At 41.4% G+C, this 21,044-nt stretch overlaps 2 protein-coding genes and 1 non-coding gene across 5 annotated transcripts in view; 2 read left to right on the top strand and 1 right to left on the bottom strand.

Annotated features, from left to right (window-relative positions):
- Positions 1-100: 100 nt before the first annotated feature.
- On the top strand, positions 101-6,737 carry LOC143109304 (tudor domain-containing protein 6-like). Its single transcript, XM_076271957.1, has 3 exons — positions 101-1,903; positions 2,891-3,690; positions 6,683-6,737. The coding sequence occupies exons 1-3, from the start codon at positions 173-175 to the stop codon at positions 6,735-6,737; spliced, it is 2,586 nt and encodes an 861-aa protein (XP_076128072.1). The 5' UTR covers positions 101-172.
- A 638-nt stretch (positions 6,738-7,375) lies between these two features.
- trnal-cag (transfer RNA leucine (anticodon CAG)) lies at positions 7,376-7,458 on the bottom strand. The gene has a single exon. It is a non-coding gene; the product is annotated as a tRNA-Leu (tRNA).
- A 455-nt stretch (positions 7,459-7,913) lies between these two features.
- igf2r (insulin-like growth factor 2 receptor) overlaps positions 7,914-21,044 on the top strand; it is a 56,040-nt gene continuing 42,909 nt past the window's right edge. For 2 of the 3 annotated variants that reach the window (XM_076272560.1, XM_076272558.1), the window contains exons 1-16: positions 7,915-8,168; positions 8,797-8,936; positions 10,392-10,510; positions 10,999-11,097; positions 11,656-11,788; positions 12,794-12,902; positions 15,636-15,738; positions 16,134-16,293; positions 17,177-17,363; positions 17,938-18,041; positions 18,186-18,350; positions 18,494-18,640; positions 19,511-19,657; positions 20,006-20,143; positions 20,345-20,495; positions 20,802-20,979. In XM_076272560.1, the coding sequence (XP_076128675.1) occupies positions 8,035-8,168; positions 8,797-8,936; positions 10,392-10,510; positions 10,999-11,097; positions 11,656-11,788; positions 12,794-12,902; positions 15,636-15,738; positions 16,134-16,293; positions 17,177-17,363; positions 17,938-18,041; positions 18,186-18,350; positions 18,494-18,640; positions 19,511-19,657; positions 20,006-20,143; positions 20,345-20,495; positions 20,802-20,979 (2,214 nt within the window). In that variant the 5' untranslated portion in view covers positions 7,915-8,034. Of the gene's footprint in view, positions 8,169-8,796; positions 8,937-10,391; positions 10,511-10,998; positions 11,098-11,655; positions 11,789-12,793; positions 12,903-15,635; positions 15,739-16,133; positions 16,294-17,176; positions 17,364-17,937; positions 18,042-18,185; positions 18,351-18,493; positions 18,641-19,510; positions 19,658-20,005; positions 20,144-20,344; positions 20,496-20,801; positions 20,980-21,044 lie in introns of all 3 variants that reach the window. The other variant, XM_076272561.1, reaches the window with a different exon arrangement.

The following is a 21,044-nucleotide window of genomic DNA, read 5'->3' as shown; positions in this document are numbered from 1 at the left end:
AGAGATGCAGGTGTTTTACCAGACACATGAGATGCCATTGATGCCATGTGAAGTCCTTTGTGCAGTGAAGCTAGTAGAGGATGGCAAGTGGTACAGGGGCTGCCTCCTTTCAAGAAAACTGATTCAGTGTCAAGTGGCCTTGGTGGATTATGGCCTTGTCATACAAGAGCAGATGACTAACCTTCAGACACTTCCTCCAGAATTCAATCAGTTGGAAGGGCAGTCATTCAGATGCAGCCTGTACAATTTGATTGAACCTACGGATGGAAAATCCTGGAGCAATGAAGCAAGTCATTCACTTAAAGAGTTTGTTTTTGAGAAGTCTGTGAGTTTGAAGTGTACCATTCATGCTGAGCTATATGTGAAGAATATAGGCTTGTGCAATGTTGTTGACCTTCACACAACTTCAGAACAAGCAACGACATTCCTTGTGAAGCAAGGGCTTGCAGTGAAGGTCCAGCCACTGAAACCTCTTATCCCAACAGCTTACCCAGTTTCCTTTATGTACTCTTCCTTCGGCCTCACACCTGGAAGCAAAGAGAAAATTTATGTCACTCATGTGGCAAGTCCATGGGAGATATATTGCCAACTGGGCAGAAATGGGGAGGCTATCGAAAAACTCATGGAAACCATTGCAAAAGAGAGTGGTGAAACACTGTGTTCGAAGTCCACTGTCAAACCAGGAAGCCTTTGTCTTGCAAAATACTCTGAGGATGGGAAATGGTACCGAGGGATCAGTAAGCCTGTCCTGTCTAATGAACTCCTGAATGTGTTTTTTGTTGATTATGGAAACAAGCAAATAGTTGAGAAAAGCAATGTTAAGCCTCTAGAGCACAGCACAACAGATTTGTTGATGGCTCCTATGCAAGCCTTGAAGTGTAGCCTTGCAAATATTCCCAAAGGTGAAACCCTGGCAGAGGTGAATACATGGCTAGAGAACATAAGTTTAAATAAGCCAGTTCAAGCTACATTCATGGCCAAAGACAAAGATGGAACGTTCAGTGTTGACATGTTCGATGGTGACACCCACATCAATGAAAAAATCAGAGAGGTCATTGCTGCCCATGAAGTAAGAGAGAAGGGTTCTGTCACTGATAATGCAAATACTGAAAGAGTGCCACCTCAGAACCAGAGAACTGTCAGAGCAGTACATGATCCTGGACACAACAAAAGGTCGCCAGACAAGCCAGAGCTCAAAAAGGTCTTTAATAGGGATCATAAGTCCTTCAAACACCCCGAAAGTAGAAGTCCAACAACCCCCAGAAAACAGCCAGAAAATAAAACAGCTGGAAGTAAAAAACGGGACTGTGAACAGCTCCTCCAAAGTCAAGACTGTGACATGGCGCTTCCAAAACTTGACTCTCTCCCTGAAATCAAAGTGAAGTCTGGTTTTACGGGTGTTGGGTTTGCTTCCCATGTAAATTCAATCAACAATTTCTTTATCCAAATGCAAGAGGATGAAGCAAACATACTTAAAATGGGCGAGGATCTCAATTGCTCATCATTTAAAGAGAAGGCTCAAAATGTCAAATCAGAACTACACAATGGTGATCTTATTGCTGCTGAATTTGAAGAAGATGGTGCTCTTTACCGTGCAGTTGTTACTGATGCCTCAAAGAAGAGAAATTTTTCCATTGAGTTCATTGACTATGGAAATGTAGCTACTGTTGATCAGAGCAAAGTTTATAGACTAACCAGTGAGTTTTTGTCTCAGCCCAGACTTTGCATACCATGCTCTCTTGTTAAGACACATTCACTTGTGAATCATCCCTCCTTTGAAGCTGTGCTAAAAGACAAACCTTTTGAGGTGGAATTTATCAGACAGACTGGGACACATTGGGAAGTTAAAATGAATCTGAAAGAATTCAAGCAATCAGAGCATGATACTGAAATGGGAAAAGAAGTGACCCAAGCCTCAAATGAAAGCTCCAGTTCTTGCCAGTCTGAAAGTGGAAATAAGACAGAGACAGAATTCAGAGAACCCAATGAAAGTATGGTGGTCCAAGAAAAGAGTCAGTTGAACCGGCAACCCATTTCAGGACGGACCAGACGCAGGAGAACCACCTATGTCAAACGACATGGATATGTTTTGATGCAAAGAAAAACAAAGAAACAACACCAGAAATTACCAACCAATGTGTACACCAATCCCACTGCATTGCAAGTTAATCCTCCTGATTTGGTGACCTCAATGAGTCTTGGGACACATTTGCCTGAGAGATCCCCCTCCGTCTTAGATATTGTTCCCAATAAGAAAGAGCCATCTTCTATCTCACCTGCAAAGAACAGAGAAATCCCACAGCTGATTGCTAGAGAGGGACAGACTGAGGAAGGAAATCTTCTGACAGTTTTAGAGAATGGAGAGCTTTACATCCAACTTAAGAGTAGTGTTGCACAACTTGTTGCCCTTGAAAATGTAATTGATGAAAGTGAGCCAGAATGCCACTTTGTCCCAGTGAAAGATGTGGCAGAAGGTCTAAAGTGTTTGACTAAATCAGTCAATAATCAGTGGCGCCGAGCAGTTGTGCGTCATGTTTGGATTGAACAGAAAAAATGTACAGTTCAGTTCCTCGATTATGGTAGCACAGAGGAGATATCAGTGGGATGTCTCAAACATCTTCGTGATGATGTCCGTCAGATGCCAGAACAAGCAATTCATTGTAAATGGAATGGATGTGGTGCACCCATCACAGTGTTAAAAGAAATTCTCAGCCCTTTAGTTGGTCAAACTATCAAATTGATGTTTGTATCCTACTCAGAAGCCCTTGAGCTTTGGGGTGTTGAGATCTTCATGAATGAGCTTCTCATTAAGCAAAAAAGAACACAGTATTATGATCATGGCGAAGAGCAAAGATCACATGACTCCTCATCTCATAAACATCTTGCACAGACAAAAGAATCTGCAACTGAACAAGAAAATCAGCCCCAAGAACTGTTCATGGATCCTGTTACAATAGGGCAAGAGTACTCAGGTTTTGTGGCTGCTGTAACCAACCCAGGAGAATTTTACATTGCTCTTGAGGATCAAGACCACAATGTGATTACAACTGCTGTGTCAGACGCATTAGAGAGCTTACCAGATCTTCTAAGCACACTGCCCGATGCACACCTTATTCCTGGAGCTGCCTGCCTGATCAGGCATAAAGATACAAAGAAATGGTGCCGGGCAGAGATACTTCATGTTGACGGTGCATCCGTGGTGATGAATCTTGTAGATTATGGAGTTTGTACACATATTCTACAAGAGCACAGAGGCAAACTGAAAATTCTGCCTGCTGAATTGGCCAGGCTGCCAAAAGTAATCTATCCATGTTTGCTGCGAGGAATAAAGCCAGCCGATGATGGACAGTGGTCAGATTGTGCTGTTATCTTTTTCCAAGAACTCATATGTCATAGAAATCTTAAGATTTTCTTCAGACAGTGTATCTCAGAGATGCAGTGGGAAGTAGATATTCTGATGGATGGAGTCTGTCTTGCCAAAGCACTTGTTGATGCTGACCATGCCTTGTACATTGACCTTATGCTTGGACTTAGATTTGAACAAGAGCACTCTCAGAATCTCAGAAGTTCTCCTGAAAGACAAGTCACAAGCCATTTGGCTGACACTCCTGACTCTGTTCAAAAAATCATGGGTACCAACGATGAGCTTACAGTAGAGATACCTGAATTGACGCCCGAGGGAGCAGACCTGTTAGCCGATCAGAAAGAGATTGAGGGGAATGCACTTGCTCTCCGGAGATCTGAAAAAAATGGAAGCATCTCCAACAGTACGAAGGAATCCACTGAAACAAACACTGGTGTCAAACAATGTAAGTATAAGCCAGTTAATACGTAAATATTGTAATTGGGGATGCTCCGATCGATTGGTTGAGATTTGAACCAATATCGGTACTGGTGCTTGAGGTTCGGTGTCGGTATTCGGTACTTGTTTTCGGTACCTTACCCTTACTGAATCTGTAACACCTTGTTTGTAACAACTACAGCATTTAATTTAAGTTAAGCAAGCAACTTTTTTTAAGCAAAAAAAATCCATTTACATTGAGAACATTTTTAACACAATACAAATCCCTCTCATCCACCCTCTTCCCGCTTAAAGTATGGACATATGAACAGTGGATAGTAAACATTGTTTTTAAACAGACTCAATCAAACTCAAACATAGAACAAATAATTAGTCTATTGGGGTTATGTGATGATGAGGCTGTTTTAGGCCATGCTCATGAAAAAAGCAATCCAGCCACTTTTGTATGTGTTTTATGCAATTTAACAGTAGGTTATCATCCCCACCTTCCTATTTCTATCTTTAAGTTACTTAGTTTCAGTCAGTCTTTAACAGGGGTGCGTAGGCTAGTTTAAATGAGTGTGGTCGTTCGGTTATTCTTTGACAAATAAAACCTTCCATGCCAACGTGAATTTAAACTTAGCTCGTTTTAATGCAAAGCATTGTCCCACCTTGACACGCTAAAGTTACGCATAGCCTATCAGGTTATCCGCATGTGTAGGCTAACCAGCAAACTGTAGCCTACAAAATGAACGGTACACGGAACGGTACCGGTAAAAGTACACTGTTCGGTACACAGCCCTAATATTCAGTCATAATAGTTTGGTCAGAGTACTCTGAAGGCCAATCAGAAGAGCAGATCAGATGAAAACGGCCTCCCATCATACTCCCGTTTTCATACTCAAGTAGAGCGCTACTGATGACTTCCATTCATGCTTGTTTACACTGAATAGCCTACAAGCTAAAGTTGAAAACGAAAGTAACATTATTGCCCTCATCAATGCAGATACATCTAAGGATCCTTGTATTGTAGGCTAGTGACGTAGACTTTACTGCTGATATTCTTACTGTTTATTTGCCTGTCTTTCAAAATCAAGTAGGATCTAATAACAACACCGTTACATTAGCGCCTCGTACAGGTGCTAAAGCTGTTACACTGTTACGTTACAATGAACTTCCTTCTCTGAACGAGCATTGGCAGACTCAAAAAAACTAAAACAAATCTCATGATAGCCTGTTCCAAATGAAAAGCCCCTCACCCCTTAATACATAAAGGGATAAGGCCTCTTCAGTCATGAACTAATAAACAAATGTCAGGCCTACATGATCAAGAATATTATTTATAAACAGATAAATTGCCTTGATTTAAATAACCTATTATGGGGTCATTTACAATAAATTTCCTAGGCTATGCCAAGTTGTGGAAGGGAAATGGGCTGTTTGTTTTAGTAGTAGTAGGCCTGCAGTATGGAGTTAGATATCACCATTTGGATTTGCAACAGATGGATTCACAAATAAATTACATTTTGCAGGATACTTGATATACAGGCTAAATGGAAATATGATGATGCATGATTTTATAAAAACAAAATAGAAAAATAAAACAGACCAGCAATAAAGCAGGCACTAATATTCTTTACATTTAGTTTCCCCTAAATGTTGTCAGTCATTAATCTTTGGAACTGGTGCATTGGCATGTGTAACTGTTGGCTTTATCCCTTTAGCCGTCAGGGTTTTAAAAAAACATTGGATTTTTACATCAAAATTTCAAAAGGCCATGGCTTGAAAGTGATCAGAGCTAAAGTCCTACTGTAAATGTGAAAATCATTGAGTATGAACAAAAGTTTACTTATCTAATTTGCATATTATGACGTCACTGGATGGCAACCACCTCGAATTATGCACATTCTGTAAATACTAGATTAGCAGTTTAGTTAGTTTACTAGTTTACCAGTAAATACTAGATTAGCAGTTTTACTTTGTCATTTCACCCACATAACAAATGAATAGGAAAACGGTCACATGTAAACCAACAATACTAAACTATTAGTATAACCACAAACCCTATGCTACTATACAATAAAGTACCCTGGTCAAATCAGTTCCTATCGCGGGTGACCTATTTTTGTACCCTGCTGTCTGTACCACGTCCATTACGGACACCATCATCACTATTACCACTGGCACCTCCAGCTATGTTGGGCAGAGGGTCAAAATAAGCATGGTATGGACACTGTCACAAAGACGCAAAGATGCACCTTCATTCACAGACAGACCGTGACTATCACTGTCAATAGACGATCGATCATATTCTCCTTCAGAATCAGAATGGGTGAATAACAGACCCAAGACTTTATCACACGTGCACTTTTTTTTTTCAACATTTGGTGTATTTCTGCTTTAATTTGTGCAAAACTATGGCCCACATCGCTTCCGCGTTATGGAGGAAATGCACGTCTTCTTTGAGTGTTTCTCGCGTGTAATATTAGTACTTCCTGAAAACTTTCACAAACAAATCTGAGCTTGAATCGAAGCTCTGGATGTCTGCCAGCTAGTGGTAAAGAGTACAAATGATATTTTACACTGTAGTCAGGTCTATCGTCTGTGTTATTCAGTAATGACGCTTGTAGCAATAATGCGACTTAAGCGGATAGAGGGTTAAACAGTTAAAAAGTTAGTGTAGAGCCCTTCACTTTCTTTCAATGCCCATCCTGTGATCAGTATCGGCAAATACTAATTTCAATGATTTCAATGATCAGTAATTAGTGTTTGGCCCCAGAAACACTGATCGGCGCATCCCTAATTTTAATCTAATTAGTAAGCAATACTATATCCTGAGTTTTTTTTATTGTTTACATGCCATTGAATTAACAAAAGTATGTGTCTACATTTTCTCCACAGGTATTCTGCAATGAAGAACGTCCATGTGAAGGTACCATGGGTTTCAGACACGTAAACAACAACACAAAATTTAACAAAAGTCGCCAATATAGATCTGATATACTATTGCTTTAATCATTCTTAGGCATATGTCACTAATGATTAACAATAATTTTAGTTAACTTAAATGGTAGTCATCTGAGATGAATCATTTTGCAGAGCAATACAATTTAGACTTGTGTATTATAAGTGATACAATACTTTGACAAAGGTGTATATCTTGAAAACACTTTGCTTTTATAGACCGTTTGCTTTTAGTTCACCATGTTGAGTCCTACTGTCAGTATTTTTTTATGATGGGACCAGCAAATTAAGATCACCCCTTTTCCATATTTCATGTGCATTGTCCTCTGGTTCTAGTTTATGTTTATATATATATACATTTTTTTTTTTTTTTAAAGCACAACTAATTTTGTTTCTGAAATGTGCCATTTTTGTTGGAATGTAATAATTGAAGTTTATCTTGAGCTTGTTCAGTTTAAAACATTTACTTATTCCTGAAATATATTATGGTTGGACAGTTTATTAAATGTTCATTAAAATCAAGTCTGAAACAGTGTTAAAGCCTTTCAATGGAAATGGCAGAAGTAATGCATGTCTGTAGGTAATAATTTTAAGCTACAACTTAAACCTGTGTAAGAAATTGAAAAGTGATGTCAGAAGTGGGATTCGAACCCACGCCTCCAGGGGAGACTGCGACCTGAACGCAGCGCCTTAGACCGCTCGGCCATCCTGACTACGGATCAAGAAAAATTAGTATTTTTAAAAAATATTTATGAATATATGTGTGATATTACGTGTGTAAATAATTCGTTTTGCTGTTGTATGTCTGTTGCTACTTCATCGTAGTGATGAGGGATAAATCGGCGAGTTTTTACATAGATCGCCGAGTACTGTCGGTGCAGGGAAAAAATGAAAACCGATTTCGTTTTCGTTTTTTCCGGTAGTTAGTAATTATTCGGTGACTTCGAGAAACGGAGATCTATGTGTGAACTGGATTTCTCCTTTAAAGTTATTTAAATTATTTAAATATAGGGCAAGTTATTCATTTTGTTTTAAAAACTAACGTAAGTATTGCCAGGGCTCTGGTATTGTTAGTGTGTAAGAGAGAGAGCAAAGCACTACGATACAGCAACGATCCTTAATATACAGGTTCAGTACAGGATGAGTCACGTAAGTCGCGCTTCTACCACGTGACCAGTTTCTATCAAGTGTCATGCACATCATGTGATGCGACTGGTTCCTGCTACAGCTGCCGGAGGAGTTGCTGTATCATGTCGGATACGTCGTAATATTTTGTTCCGGAACAAAACATGGGGTCTCTATATAAAATATATACGGTGGTATCTTGTAAATTATCAAGTGCTTTATGCATTTTAACAGTATTGGCATATGTCTCTGTCACTGAGGGATCCAGTGACGGTCGCTGGTTCCAAGATCTGTGCAGGTGAGGACTGGTTAGCCCGCGCACTAACGTTATTATAAATAGCCATGTTTTAGTCTGTCCCGTAATGTGTATGCAGTCTTGCATGCTTGGTTATTCTCTGGTTCTCTCAACTTGCATGTTTGAGTTGTGTGTCACTAGTTAGCCCCATTATCAGTTGGCTAATGTGACCATGGCATGAACCGTTTGACGTTAGCTAGCTCTGAGTGAAGGGTCAACATTATTACAAACCACTGCTGACAATTTGTACATTACTATGTTGAGAACCTACGAGGTAAATCTTGTCGTTAACAACTGAATAACGACAACCAAAATGACCGACCTTTACCTAGCTAGTCTGTGTTATGTCAGCATGAGAAGGGAATCTCCAAGTGCTTGCTCCAACAAACTGGGAACCAAGCTAAGCAAACTTTCAGGTTACGTTTCATAAACTGACACAACATTAGTTCCTTCAAGTGGTTGTAATTGGCACAATAGTTTTAACAAAACATTTTAGCCATGGAAATTGCTCGCATGCATGACATGTATATAGCTTATTGTTATTCCTCAACGTCCATCTCTGCTCTCGCCTAACCTTGTCCGCCTGGCAGACGTTTCTGAAAGTCTCGATACTGTTTCCCCTCCAATCCAGTTACAAATGGGAGGCCATCGACCAGGACAGTCGAATGAAGTACACAATGAAATTGTGTGATGACTCTCCGAACACACAATGCGGGGAGGGGTCGGCAGTCTGTGCCCACAGTATTGCCAGCAAAACGGACACAACAGTGGGTGAGTTAAAGGAAGCCACAGACAACTGAGGATGTGTTTTTTTGAACGCCGTTTTTAGGCAATTTGTGGTCTGATGATTTTGTAAGAGTCAAGGTATTTTGGGACCTTTTATAATGCATCACTGACTACAGTAATTTTGAACTTATATAAGATCAAAGTATCTATAAAGCAATCATGCATATGTCATTTAAAGTGTCTAAATGTAGACATAAAATAACATGTTGATACCTCTGCTGTCACAATAGCCGTCATCATGCCAGACATAAGATTACATAAGACATAAGATTAAAAGGAATGTTGACCATTTCACATGCATACATGTAAACAGTGCGATATTTAACAGCATGGTTATAAACATGGCCTTTGGCCCCTCTAGAGGATCTGTTAAATGTTGGAACACAGGGCTTGGTGTTAGTCAGGTGACCACAGCTAAATTCAGCACAACTCAAAATTGTGGAAGTTGGGAGACTTATGTGGGCTCTCACATGATGTATTTATCATGTCATGTCCAGTTGCCCCGGTTAGAGAAGAGGCCTAAAGGGTCAGTCGGCTGCTTGGACACTTAATGATACAACAAACCCTACAACCAACATTAACTAAATACCTGTATATAAGAAGGAATGACTGTTTTTACAGATATTGGTTTGTTACAGTAACTGAAGTACTGGAGCTGAAATGTTCACTCTGTTGTATCTGTTCACTCTTTGCGACTGAAAGCTAGTTTTTCAGTGCTTGTCAGCTTTGACATGACTTGATGAATGGCTTTTGTGAGTGTAGAACATTTATGTTACTGTAGTAGAGATATTAGGGTTTGTTAGGCCTGCCTGGACACACCAGTCAACAAGCCAGAAACTAGGTCACTGCAGTGAGACTGAATGTTTGCTCATGTGATAACAATAGACAAACAATGAGCATACATGTTTCGGTGGTTGGGTGGTGGGACGCATTTCATTTTGGATGATGCACAGAATGATATGAAGTCAAATGTGGCACTATGAATGCAAAGTGTTAAACAGACTCTCTGTATTGGTGTAATTGCAGGGTCAGAAACTGTAATAAGGATATGAAATTGCTTGCTCAGTTCAGTACATTAAATGGGGGAATCATATTGCTTCTCTGTGTGCTATATTTGTTTTCTCTTTCTAGATTTAGCTGTCAGGCTGTATTAGTTTTACTGTTTTGTAGTCTTGCAGGTCAAATTCTCAGGCGGTGAATTCCCCTGAGCATAAACCTCAATGTTAGCTAGCTTGTCAGGAAGGGAAAAAGTACTGCAAGATTTTGACCTTTACTCAATGCGTATGCTTTACCCAAAGAGTAAAAACAAAAAAACAAACCGGTATGAAAGATTTTGGTTGATGGATTTATTTGCAGAAACAAAAGTTTGTCCAAACTATGTCCGTAAATGTTCAAAATGTTTTGTGTTTGTGGAACATGTCTCTTGGTTTCCCCTCATAGGTGAGCTGGGCTTGAGGACTATATCGCCGACTGTATTAGATTTCAACAGCACACAGAAGTGTGAGGGCGGCAGCGGTAACCTGCAGACCAGCATCTCTTTCCTTTGCGGGAAGACCATGGTAGGTGTCAGAACAGGCAGAGCCGTGTAATAATGAAACTCTCTGCATCTGAGCCACTTGATGAATGGGTGAATGACCTCATGATGCAGACAGTTGCGTTTAAATAACCATGTGTAAGATTACACTTCAGCCAACACAAGTTCCGTATCTAAAACCAACAACAGTTTCCATTCTTGTGGTAAATTGGTTTCCAAAGGAAGCCATACGTGTCTGTACGAGGCGTCAGGCACACAACAAACCATGCAGCGTAACTTCTTCAAAGCAGCTAAACTGTTTTGAACAGTTATCTTGAGCAGTTGCATACAGTCCTGGTGCCGTGCTGTGATAATGACGGTTAAAGTGTGGCACAGTCCCACATTTTGAAGTTCTCATAAGTAGTATAACCTGCAGCTAAGCAAACAAAAGCCTTCTGTGAAACCACACTCAGTAGTGTCATAGAGCTAATGATGCATATTTGCTTTTTTATTTGCTTTGCTTTCTTGTTATAGGGAACTCCAGAATTGGTTACTGTATCAGAGTGTGTTCATTACTTTGAATGGAGGACATATGTAGCTTGTAAAATAGACAAGTTCAAGCCCCACAAAGAGGTGAGTGAAACTGATGGTGTGTATTTTCAAATAAATGCCTTACCTATGGGGGGTTTTCTATTGAACTGAGGGATTGTTTCTGTGGCAAATCTGTAGCTGTTAGGCCTATCTGATAGGATAGTCATCAGCATTAAATATGTGAAATGAGTTCTATTATGTCTATACCATTGAGCATTGAACAACATGTTACTAATAAACCAAGCAACCAAAAACCAAACGAAGGAATTAAGTGATTTGGATGTATGTTCTGTGTAGGTCACCGCAGACACTGTCAATATGCATGACTGTCCACCAAACAGAATGCCTGTGTAAATGGTGTTTCCTTTATCAGTGCAGTTAAAATGTTCTCTAACGCCTGGAAAATGTCGGCCTGACTAATCTAATCCACAGTTTGGTGTACCACACCATCTCCTACACTCATTTAGCGATTTCTAAACTATACAGTCTAATGAATTGTAATTTTCTGCCTTTGTAGATTTATGTGTACATTCATCTGTAAGCATCATTATAGGAAGACCAGCACTGATTGTGTTTGCTTGGTACAAATGTGTTTTTAAGGTGCCCTGCTATGCATTTGACTCCGATGGGAAGAAGCACGACCTGAATCCCCTCATCAAGATCACTGATGGATACCTGGTTGATGACTCCGATGATGACATAGACTTCTACATTAACATTTGCCGCAGTTTGAGTGAGTTTCTTTTTCTGCTGTCATCTTATGTGCTCAGCAGTAATATCAGTGTTTTGAGAAGAAGTACAAGGAAGAAATGCAAGGTCCACAAAGTTTGGTTAATGCAACCTGGATTATATGTTTTGTGTTTACCATGTGTCGGGAGGTCAAAGTATAGACAGGAAACCTATAAGCAGAAAGCTCGCCATACTCATCTCTATTGATCTGTCCACAACTTTATCTATGCAGTAGACAAAGGAGGGTTCTCCGCGCTTCTGTCGTTTGGCGACAATCCGGTGCAACCAGGCCAGGACAGATATTTTAGAGAGAAGGAGAGACGCCGGTGCAGCTCAGATGTCTTCTTAATTTTCTTTATTCTTTAGTAAAAGGTGCAGAACATTATTAAACTTTGACTAACGTTTCGATGTAGTCACATCTTCATCAGAGTCCATAAAGATATGACTACATCGAAACATTAGTCAAAGTTTAATAATGTTCTGCACCTTTTACTAAAGAATAAAGAAAATTAAGAAGACATCTGAGCTTTATCTATGCAGTCTCATAGGGCCAGATGTGTATTGCATGTCTGAAGGTCGTCTGGCTGAATTACAACAGTTTGTGAAGCAGAGTTCAAAGTAGGAGCGGCACATTGATGGTTCTTTCAAGAGAGCATGAGTTTTGGAAGGAAGTGCTACATGCATAAGAGTTCAAGGGTGCAGCACGCACATCCAGATCGTTGACTACTGGGTGCTGGGCAGGAAAGCACAAGCATGTGAAAGAACGTAAAGTCCGCACACCAGAATCAACTCCTTAGCGTTTTTTTAATGGTAGGCTATATCACCACATGTGACGTTTCGGGCCCCAGCCCTTCTTGTCGGGTGGTAGTAGCTATTGTCTGATGAAGTGCTACAGGCTTTGTGTATTCTGCCATCATCTGGTCACTATCTAACCTTGTGCTGTCCCATGCATCTCACTCCTAAGCTGATGGTCACTCAGGATTTGTTTTTGTATGTCTCCTTTCCTCAGACCGTCCACAGGCATGCCCAGAGGACTCAGCTGCCTGTTTGACTACCAAAGGAGCCTCCTATAACATGGGCATCCCCTCCAAGCAGCTGGAGCTGCTGTCCAATGACAGGTACCGACACTGTGGAACTCTTGGCTCTCATTGGAATGTGCATGCTGGATGATACTGATACTGAATGGCCTGCCTTTCTGTCTGCAATATCATATCAGTTATCAATCTAGCATTCTATTTGTGTGTGTTCTATTCATCTAAATGTATACTACCAGACCTGAGGCCTCATGTACAAAGATTTCTGTGGAATTCATACTTAACCTGGGAAGTAGCCTACGCATAAAAAAAGAATGTATGAAACTGTGTACACCAGGGTAGGAATTTCACGGCGGCCACGACGGCCATGGCCGTCGTAGCCCCTTGCATTGGCCGTGAGGCCCCTTTGAAAATCAGAGGTTTACAGGCCACGGTGGCCTTGGTGCCCCGTTATTTCAATATTCTGCTTTGCGTCCTACTAATAGCGATTTTTATTTAGCCTGTGGCCTGTCAAAATAATCTTAGCATTCACAGCGCAAATTAATTTAGTCTTTTACGCAGTGGAGAAAGTGACCGCGCAAGAAAGAAAGTGCGTCCAAATTCACCCATTCTTCTCAGTTGAACTACTCGCGAAGTAGCCTATTCATCACACAGACATCACAAGTATCACATGAAAGAGCTTTTACTCAGCTTTTAAACGATGTTAGCCGATAATTGCTGTGTTGAACGGTTCGCGAGAAAAGTAAATAATATAATTCAATTTAATCATACATTCTACTGAAGGTTTTGCGTCCCATGATCTCCCTACCCATTCATCTCGGTGGAATACTTCACGAACCCTTCTTTTAACACATGACAAACCATATATCAGAATAAACAGCAGACCTTACCGAACACAAAAGTGTAAAGCAGTCCCCTGTACAGTTAGCCGTTCCAGAGTAATCTAGTTTTGAATTTGCAGTAAATTTCGACATGCATGGATGTCTCCAAATTTGGGCTTTACGTTTTACAATGTGTTTAAATTGTTCCACATGATTTTATAACGGGCCAAATACAAAATAAATGTTACAAATATCGCCTATATTGGTAAATCATAGGACAGTGAGCTGACTAAGAGTTTGTGAAAGTAGCCTTAATGATCACAAAATGCTAAGCATGCATCTAGGCTATTTGAGTTTCTTAAAGCTGAGCTGTGCTTAAATTGTTCAATACATGATTTCATAACAGGCCAAATATAAAATAAATGTTATATATAGCCTAGATATCTGCAAATATTAGATGATCAGATGATTTACAGTTCTATGTAATATGTCATGTTTCATGTTTTTTGTAATGTTTCATACAGTGATGCAGGTCTACTGCAGTGAACTTTGATCATTTTTATAGCCTACAACTCTTAGTTAACTTTGGCCTTGGTGCCCTGACATGTGGCCTTTGTGCCCCCCACCAAATATGCCCAACTGAAGGCCAAGTGGCCTTGCCCCCAGAATGGTGAAATTCCAAGCCTGGTGTACACAGCATTCCACCCAGCCTTTCATCCCAATTAATGTGAAATTAAGTGCACATGCATGCACTACACTCCACCCTAAATCATACTCATTTTAATATGCTAACTATAAGGCCACTTGAGAGCACAGACCTCTGGTCAGTGTGCAAGTAGGTGACCGGATTTGCATAACAGGGTTTGATGGGGATTTGGACATAACAATTTTGCATAACCGCATTAATTAAAAAGTCATCAAATCAGTTGTGTTCAAGAAAGAGACCACACATCACGCACCCAAAGTAGAATAAACAAAGTTGATCGTGGCCATCTTGCCACAACATTGCGATTTCTGGATCATGTTCCTATAATTTGCCCAAAAGTGTGACAATAATGCAAATGCTTACTCCAGGAAAGTCAAAGAATGCAGTCAATCACACTAAGTCAAATAGCTGCAACTCGAGCTTATTAGTCAGGCCATAGCTAAGTATATACTTGGATGATCCTGTCCCATAGGCTACTGCCATTTCTCACTGGAATAGGCTACCCTGTTGACAATAAATGTAAATTCCCTGTGGTAAGTAGCCTACTTAGTTTTTATAAAAAAATCGGAGATATGAAGGGAAACACGACTGGCAAATGTTCAAGGCATGGGCAAATGCGTGAATTTAAAATCTGAAATGTTTGATAAGCATCAACAGTCATCAACAGCCATGGATCTAAATATTGGCGCTGTTTCAAAATAGGTTTCACATTCCCTTTTAATTCTTGATATCCTCTAATAAGGCTACAGTGGTCATTATAGAGGCTGTAGGCTGTTGCATAGCTTAGCAGTATTTGCACATGTTGCATGTCCATGTATCTAGAAACATAGACCTACCTTGAAGTGTTATCATTTTTAATAACCCACAATTTACTGTTTCACAATAGACTGTGCAAATAAAGGCCTAGACTCGTGATCAACCAATGTTGTGGCGCTGCATTGCCTAAGTGTCACCAACATTGAAAATGTGCATACAACAGACAGAATGCACATTCTCATGCGAATAAACTCTTGATACATCCAACCGTGAGCGTGAAAGATGGCAAATTTTTGTGCGTACGCAAGTTTTGTACATGAGGCCCCTGGTTCCTTGCTGATAATGTTTGTGTCCATGTATGCTTTGAGTGTCCACTACTTGTTATACTACATATCTTCCACATGTCCATTTAGGGTTCTTTTTGGTTTGGTGGAACAAATGAAACTTTTTTTTTTATGTGTGCAAAAAGTGCAATTATTTTTGTTCTTCAGAATTAGCAGTCTGTTGATTTATCGATCTAACTGTTGCTTTCAGATTGAAGCTCAGATATGAAGACTCACACATTATCCCGGAGTTCTGTGATGGACATAAGCCTGCTGTCACCATCACTTTCATCTGTCCATCAGGCAGGCAGGAGGTAATTGCATTATGCTTTCTGTTTTATGTACGAATCAAATCCCTAATTGTTGTCTAAAAGTACGTTTCATAATAACACTCAGAATGAGTTTTCTGACTACTGCAAATATCCACAAATGTAACTAGAAATGAGTTTGTAAAAGATTATTTGTACAGATTATCATTTATGCTCTGGACCTCAGGAGCAGGAAGGTAGATCAGATAAACAGGAAAATCTTTAAGGGGTTCACTCGGCAGGCATGGGAGGCAGTTAGATAAGTGTTACAGTAGTCAAGGCGTGAGGACAATGGCCTGTACAAGGAGTTGTATAATGTGTACAAGTAGTTGCGTAATGTGTATTTCTTAATCATTTGTGTTTCCCTTTTCTCATTGGATTTTCTCTGCTTGCTCTTCTAGGGCAGTGTTCCAAAGATGACTGCCAAAACCAACTGCCGCTATGAGATTGAGTGGGTGACTGAGTATGCCTGCCACAGGGACTACCTGGAGAGCCACTCATGCAAACTGACCAATGAACAGCACGACATCTCCATCGACCTCACCCACCTTACCCTTGGCCGTGAGTCCTACTGACCACCACCAGTCGGCATTGCTAATCAACCAACCAGTCAGCCAAGATTACAAAACCTTCACCAGAATGAGCTTACACATGTTAACAGCCTGATGATGTAAACTAAATGTCAAATTATGATGCTGGGAGTTATAAACTATTATTATACGGCTCTTCACAATGCTAGTAGAACGCTCCATTGATTTGAATGGGATTTCCCAACGTTCTACGGTAAAATATTTTCATGAAATTACCGCTGCAAACATGGCAACGGGTTTTGTGCTGCTGATTTAAGTTTTTCATATCACTCCGCAAGTAGTCCGGTCACTTCTTGCATTGGAACTTCATTCAAAAGTGAAAGCAGACGGTTGATCAGCTGTGTTCTAAAGAATGTTTGATTCAAGTTCAGCGTGTGTTGCGAACTATTTGTTTCTCAGCAAAAGCCACGACGAAACAAATAACAAATAAGTGTAAAGAGACATATCGTGGAGTTTATTTTTTCGTTTTGGCAAGTAGTCGTATAATAAGCCGGATAATGTATAGAACACCGGTCATTATTGGGATAATAAGTCCCTTCAGGGCGAAGCAAGACCCCTCCGCTGGCGCGTCAGGGTCCGGTTCGCCCTGTCGGGACTTATTTTCCTCCGCTGGCGCGTCGGGGTCCGGTTCGCCCTGTCGGGACTTATTTTCCCAATAATGACCGGCGTTCTATACATTATCCCTTACGTAAAGTCTACTAGCTTAAGAATGTCTTCTGTACCTATTGTTTTTCTTAGAATCCTTACTAGAAAGCATTACCCACCCATGTTGTGCAGTCCATCTCATCCCACCCAATGAAATATTAGGACCCCTGTCTTGGAGCTAATGTTTACATGACATCTTTTCTGGACAGATGCGGACGACCCGTACCACACTAAGAGCAGCGAGGGCCGAGATGGCTACATCTACTATCTGAACGTGTGTGGGGAGATCAGCGCTGGGATCTGTAAGGACGAGAAAGGCTTCATTTCTGCCTGCCAGGTGAAGGAGAACGCAGACATGAAGAAGGTCGCTGGGAGATACAAAAACCAAACCCTCAGGTGCTCCTTTCTCTCCTCATGGTGTTTTAAGGGCAGCCGTGGCCTACTGGTTAGCGCTTCGGACTTGTGACCGGAGGGTTGCCGGTTCGAACCCCGACCAGTAGAAAGCGGCTGAAGTGCCCTTGAGCAAGGCACCTAACCCCTCACTGCTCACCGAGCGCCGCTGCTGTTGCTGTTGCAGGCAGCTGACTGCGCTGGGATTAGTGTGTGCTTCACCTCACTGTGTGTTCACTGTGTGCTGAGTGTGTTTCACTAATTCACGGATTGGGATAAATGCAGAGACCAAATTTCCCTCACGGGATCAAAAGAGTATATATACTTATACTTATATACTATATATACAGGTTCTACCTGAAGGCCGTGTGCCCATGGCTAGGCTAATTGGACGCTGTCTTTTCTGACTTTTCCAAAGCTAGTATTTTTCTCAGCCTCTCTGTTACGGTTACCAAAGCAATTGTCATGGCTGATACAGCTGTTATTGCTTAACAGTCTTGGATGTTACAGCTATCCACTACAGTTTTATCAAATTACACTGTATTCATTTCTCTGTGTGTGTGTTTGTGATGTACTGTAGATACTCAGATGGTGACCTCACATTAACCTACCCGGGGGGCAACAGGTGTACCTCTGGCTTTCAGAGAATGACCATCATCAACTTTGAGTGCAATGAAACCGCAGGTGTGTTGGTTTGTGTTGTCTATTTCTTTCTACTAAACAGATAAAAAATGTCTATTCTAACAAATCACTTGCAGGTAGAGAATATTTTTGTCTGTATGTTGTCAGAGTAAATTTGATTGATGGGGAGTTGTTGCCCTTTTGTAGAAAATGATGGCAAAGGCTTCCCGGTGTTCACTGGAGAGACTGACTGCACATATTATTTTGAGTGGTACACTGCTTATGCCTGCGTCAAGGAGAAAGAAGACCTTCTCTGCCGCGTCACATCGGGCAAGAAGCGATATGACCTCTCTCCCCTCACTCGATTCCCTGGTAAGACTATTAGAAGAAGAAATTGTGTGTTTTGTGTTTACGTGCTTGTTTCAATGGCGTTTTGTGAGTGTCATAGTTTGTTAGAATAGATCATTAGACTGATGCTCTTGGTCACGCGTGTTTAATGGTGAGTGTCGTTCCAGAATCAGAAACTCTTCAGAACTGGGAGGCAGTGGACGCCAGTGCTGCGGGGTCTGACCGGAAGCGCATTTACCTCAACATGTGTCACAAAGTCCTCCAGCAGGGGGCGCTGACAGGCTGCCCAGATGAGGCTGCAGTCTGTGCCATCAGTGAGTGCACCCAACAATGTAGCAAAGATTGTTAAGGCGGAGCAAGATACTTCATCAGGAGCCACTTCCGGGAACCCGGATCGCACGAGGGGGGGGGGGGGGGGGGGGGGGGCAAAATCCCCCTTTATGCAGAGCAGAGGCAGCGACTGCTCCATTGAAGTCTATGGGCATAGCTCAGAATTTTACCACATATGCTAAGGTCTTAGTTCTATAGAGTTAGGAATGTGAATTTTGGGCACGTTTTCATGATCCTCAAACCCTTGTGAACATTTCAGGTACATTTTTAGCATTTTTGAGCATTCCAGTCTGGAGAAAATCGACTTTATATCAGGTGTGCGCCGGTTATTTATGCCGCTGCTGTTGACGGTTTGCAACGTACGCTCATCAATACGTCATCGACACGCCTCTTTATGCAGACAGGATTCGATCCCCATTTCGCGCCCATAGACATGAACTACGACGAAGTATCTTGCTCCGCCTTAACAATCTTTGAATGTAGCCTTGTCCTGTGAGACCATCTGAACAGGAAGGCTCTTTCAGCGATGGAAGCGCGCTGATACTGTATAAGCAGGGATCCCAAGTGTCATGGAATTTCTGGAATATCATGGAGTTTTAGAAAGTCTATTCCAGACATGGAAAGTCAGGGAATTTTATCAGTAAAATATTCTTGAACGCTATATGGGTGCTCTGAAATCATTGGTCGGTATATTGTACCATTCATTATATAGTAGGTTATGGAAATTCAGGGTTTTTGTCAAGTCATGGAATTTTACATTTGACTTGAGTGGTATAAGTGTGTTTTGGGCAATGAAACCATATTTCCTGGCTGTCCAAGAGTGCTGATTTTTCTTTGTGTTCCGTCTATCTCAGGCAAAGATGGCAAACCCAAAAGCCTGGGCAGCTTCTTGTCTGCACCTCAGATGGATGGCAACAGCATTCGCCTCATCTACACCGAGGGAGATGTCTGCAGGAAGAACATCAAGACGAGGACCATCATCTCCCTGAAATGCAAGCCAGGTTCAAGTTGATTTTAACTTCATATCAGATTAATTATCAATGGTTTATGGCCGTCTGAGCATTGCTATGATAAGACTATAGTACACGGGGGGCGCTGTGGCACAACAGGCTACAGCGCACATACCATATACGGTTTGAATCTGACCTGTGGTCATATCCCGTTCCCACCCCATCTCTCTCTCCCACTTACTTCCTGTCTCACTCTTCACTGTCCTATACAAATAAAGGCAAAAAGCCCAAACAATATATATATATATATATATATAAGACTATAGTACACATGTTCTAGTTGTACCTGTTAGAAGTTCTAGACGTTTATGTGGTTGTTGTGGTGTTGTGTGTACGTAGGAGATTTGGAGAGCGCCCCAGTTGTGCGGAGTGTGTCGAGCGATGAGTGTATTTATGAGCTGGAGTGGCACACCGCGGCAGCCTGCGTCCTCTCCAAGACTGAGGGAGAGGGCTGCAAGGTGTCCGACCCACAAGCAGGTCAGCTCTTTGTCACGTGAAACGGCAAACAATTGACAATGTATTTTTAAATAACTCAAAATATCTCATACATAATTCAAATTACTCAACAAATATTTAATTTTTCAGCTGTAACATATTGAACGATTTTTGAGTTCTGTTAGCCATGATGGCTGGTTTGCGCCCCTTGACTTTCTTCTATCCTTTCTCCATCTCGCTCAGGCTTCTCCTTTGATTTAACACCTCTGCGCAAGGCCAATAAAGAGCAATACAGCGTGACTGGGGAGAAGTATAATTACCTCATCAATGTATGTGAGGAGGTCACTCATGAGAAGTGTCCTTCCAAGTCAGGGGCCTGTCAGTTGGAAAAAAGGTGAAGTCCTGTTCCTCATTTTCATAAAGCTGTCGATTCTGCTGCAATGTCTGACCAGCTCTAATGTACGTCACCCCCACTTTTACAACACACAGGTCTCACTGGACATCACTAAATTGATTTGGCTCAGTTCAGAGCCATCAGTGATGTCTGCAGAAGATTTTGAGATTTGCGAGTGTGTGTGAGTGTGTGCGTACGTGGCATTAATCATGAATGCATGTGTGTGCGTGTGTGAGTACTCGCACTCATCTGAAAGTAGATTACTGGCAATAATTCTGATCTCATGCCTCTCACGTTTGTTTGCAGTGCTAAAAGCGGCTGGAGTCTGGGCGAGTTCAATAGCAAGCTGTCCTACTACGACGGCATGATCCAGCTCATGTACAAGAACGGCTCCACCTACAACAACCCCCAGCACATCCGCCGCTCCACCCTCATCTCCTTCCTGTGTGACCGGCAGGCAGGCACGGGCAAACCAGAGTTCCAGGTAAACCATCTGGCGCAGGAGCGTCATGCAGTTCACACTCACTTCAAAGACTTCCTCATAAAACC

This window comes from Alosa pseudoharengus, unplaced genomic scaffold (assembly GCF_046254945.1).
Source record: "Alosa pseudoharengus isolate Yale_2024_CS ecotype anadromous, Long Island Sound unplaced genomic scaffold, YU_APseudo_1.1 YU_APseudo_1.1_scf_7, whole genome shotgun sequence".
Lineage (NCBI taxonomy): Eukaryota > Metazoa > Chordata > Actinopteri > Clupeiformes > Clupeidae > Alosa > Alosa pseudoharengus.
The sequence above is the reverse complement of the archived record's forward strand: the minus strand, read 5'-3'. Positions and strand labels throughout refer to the sequence as shown.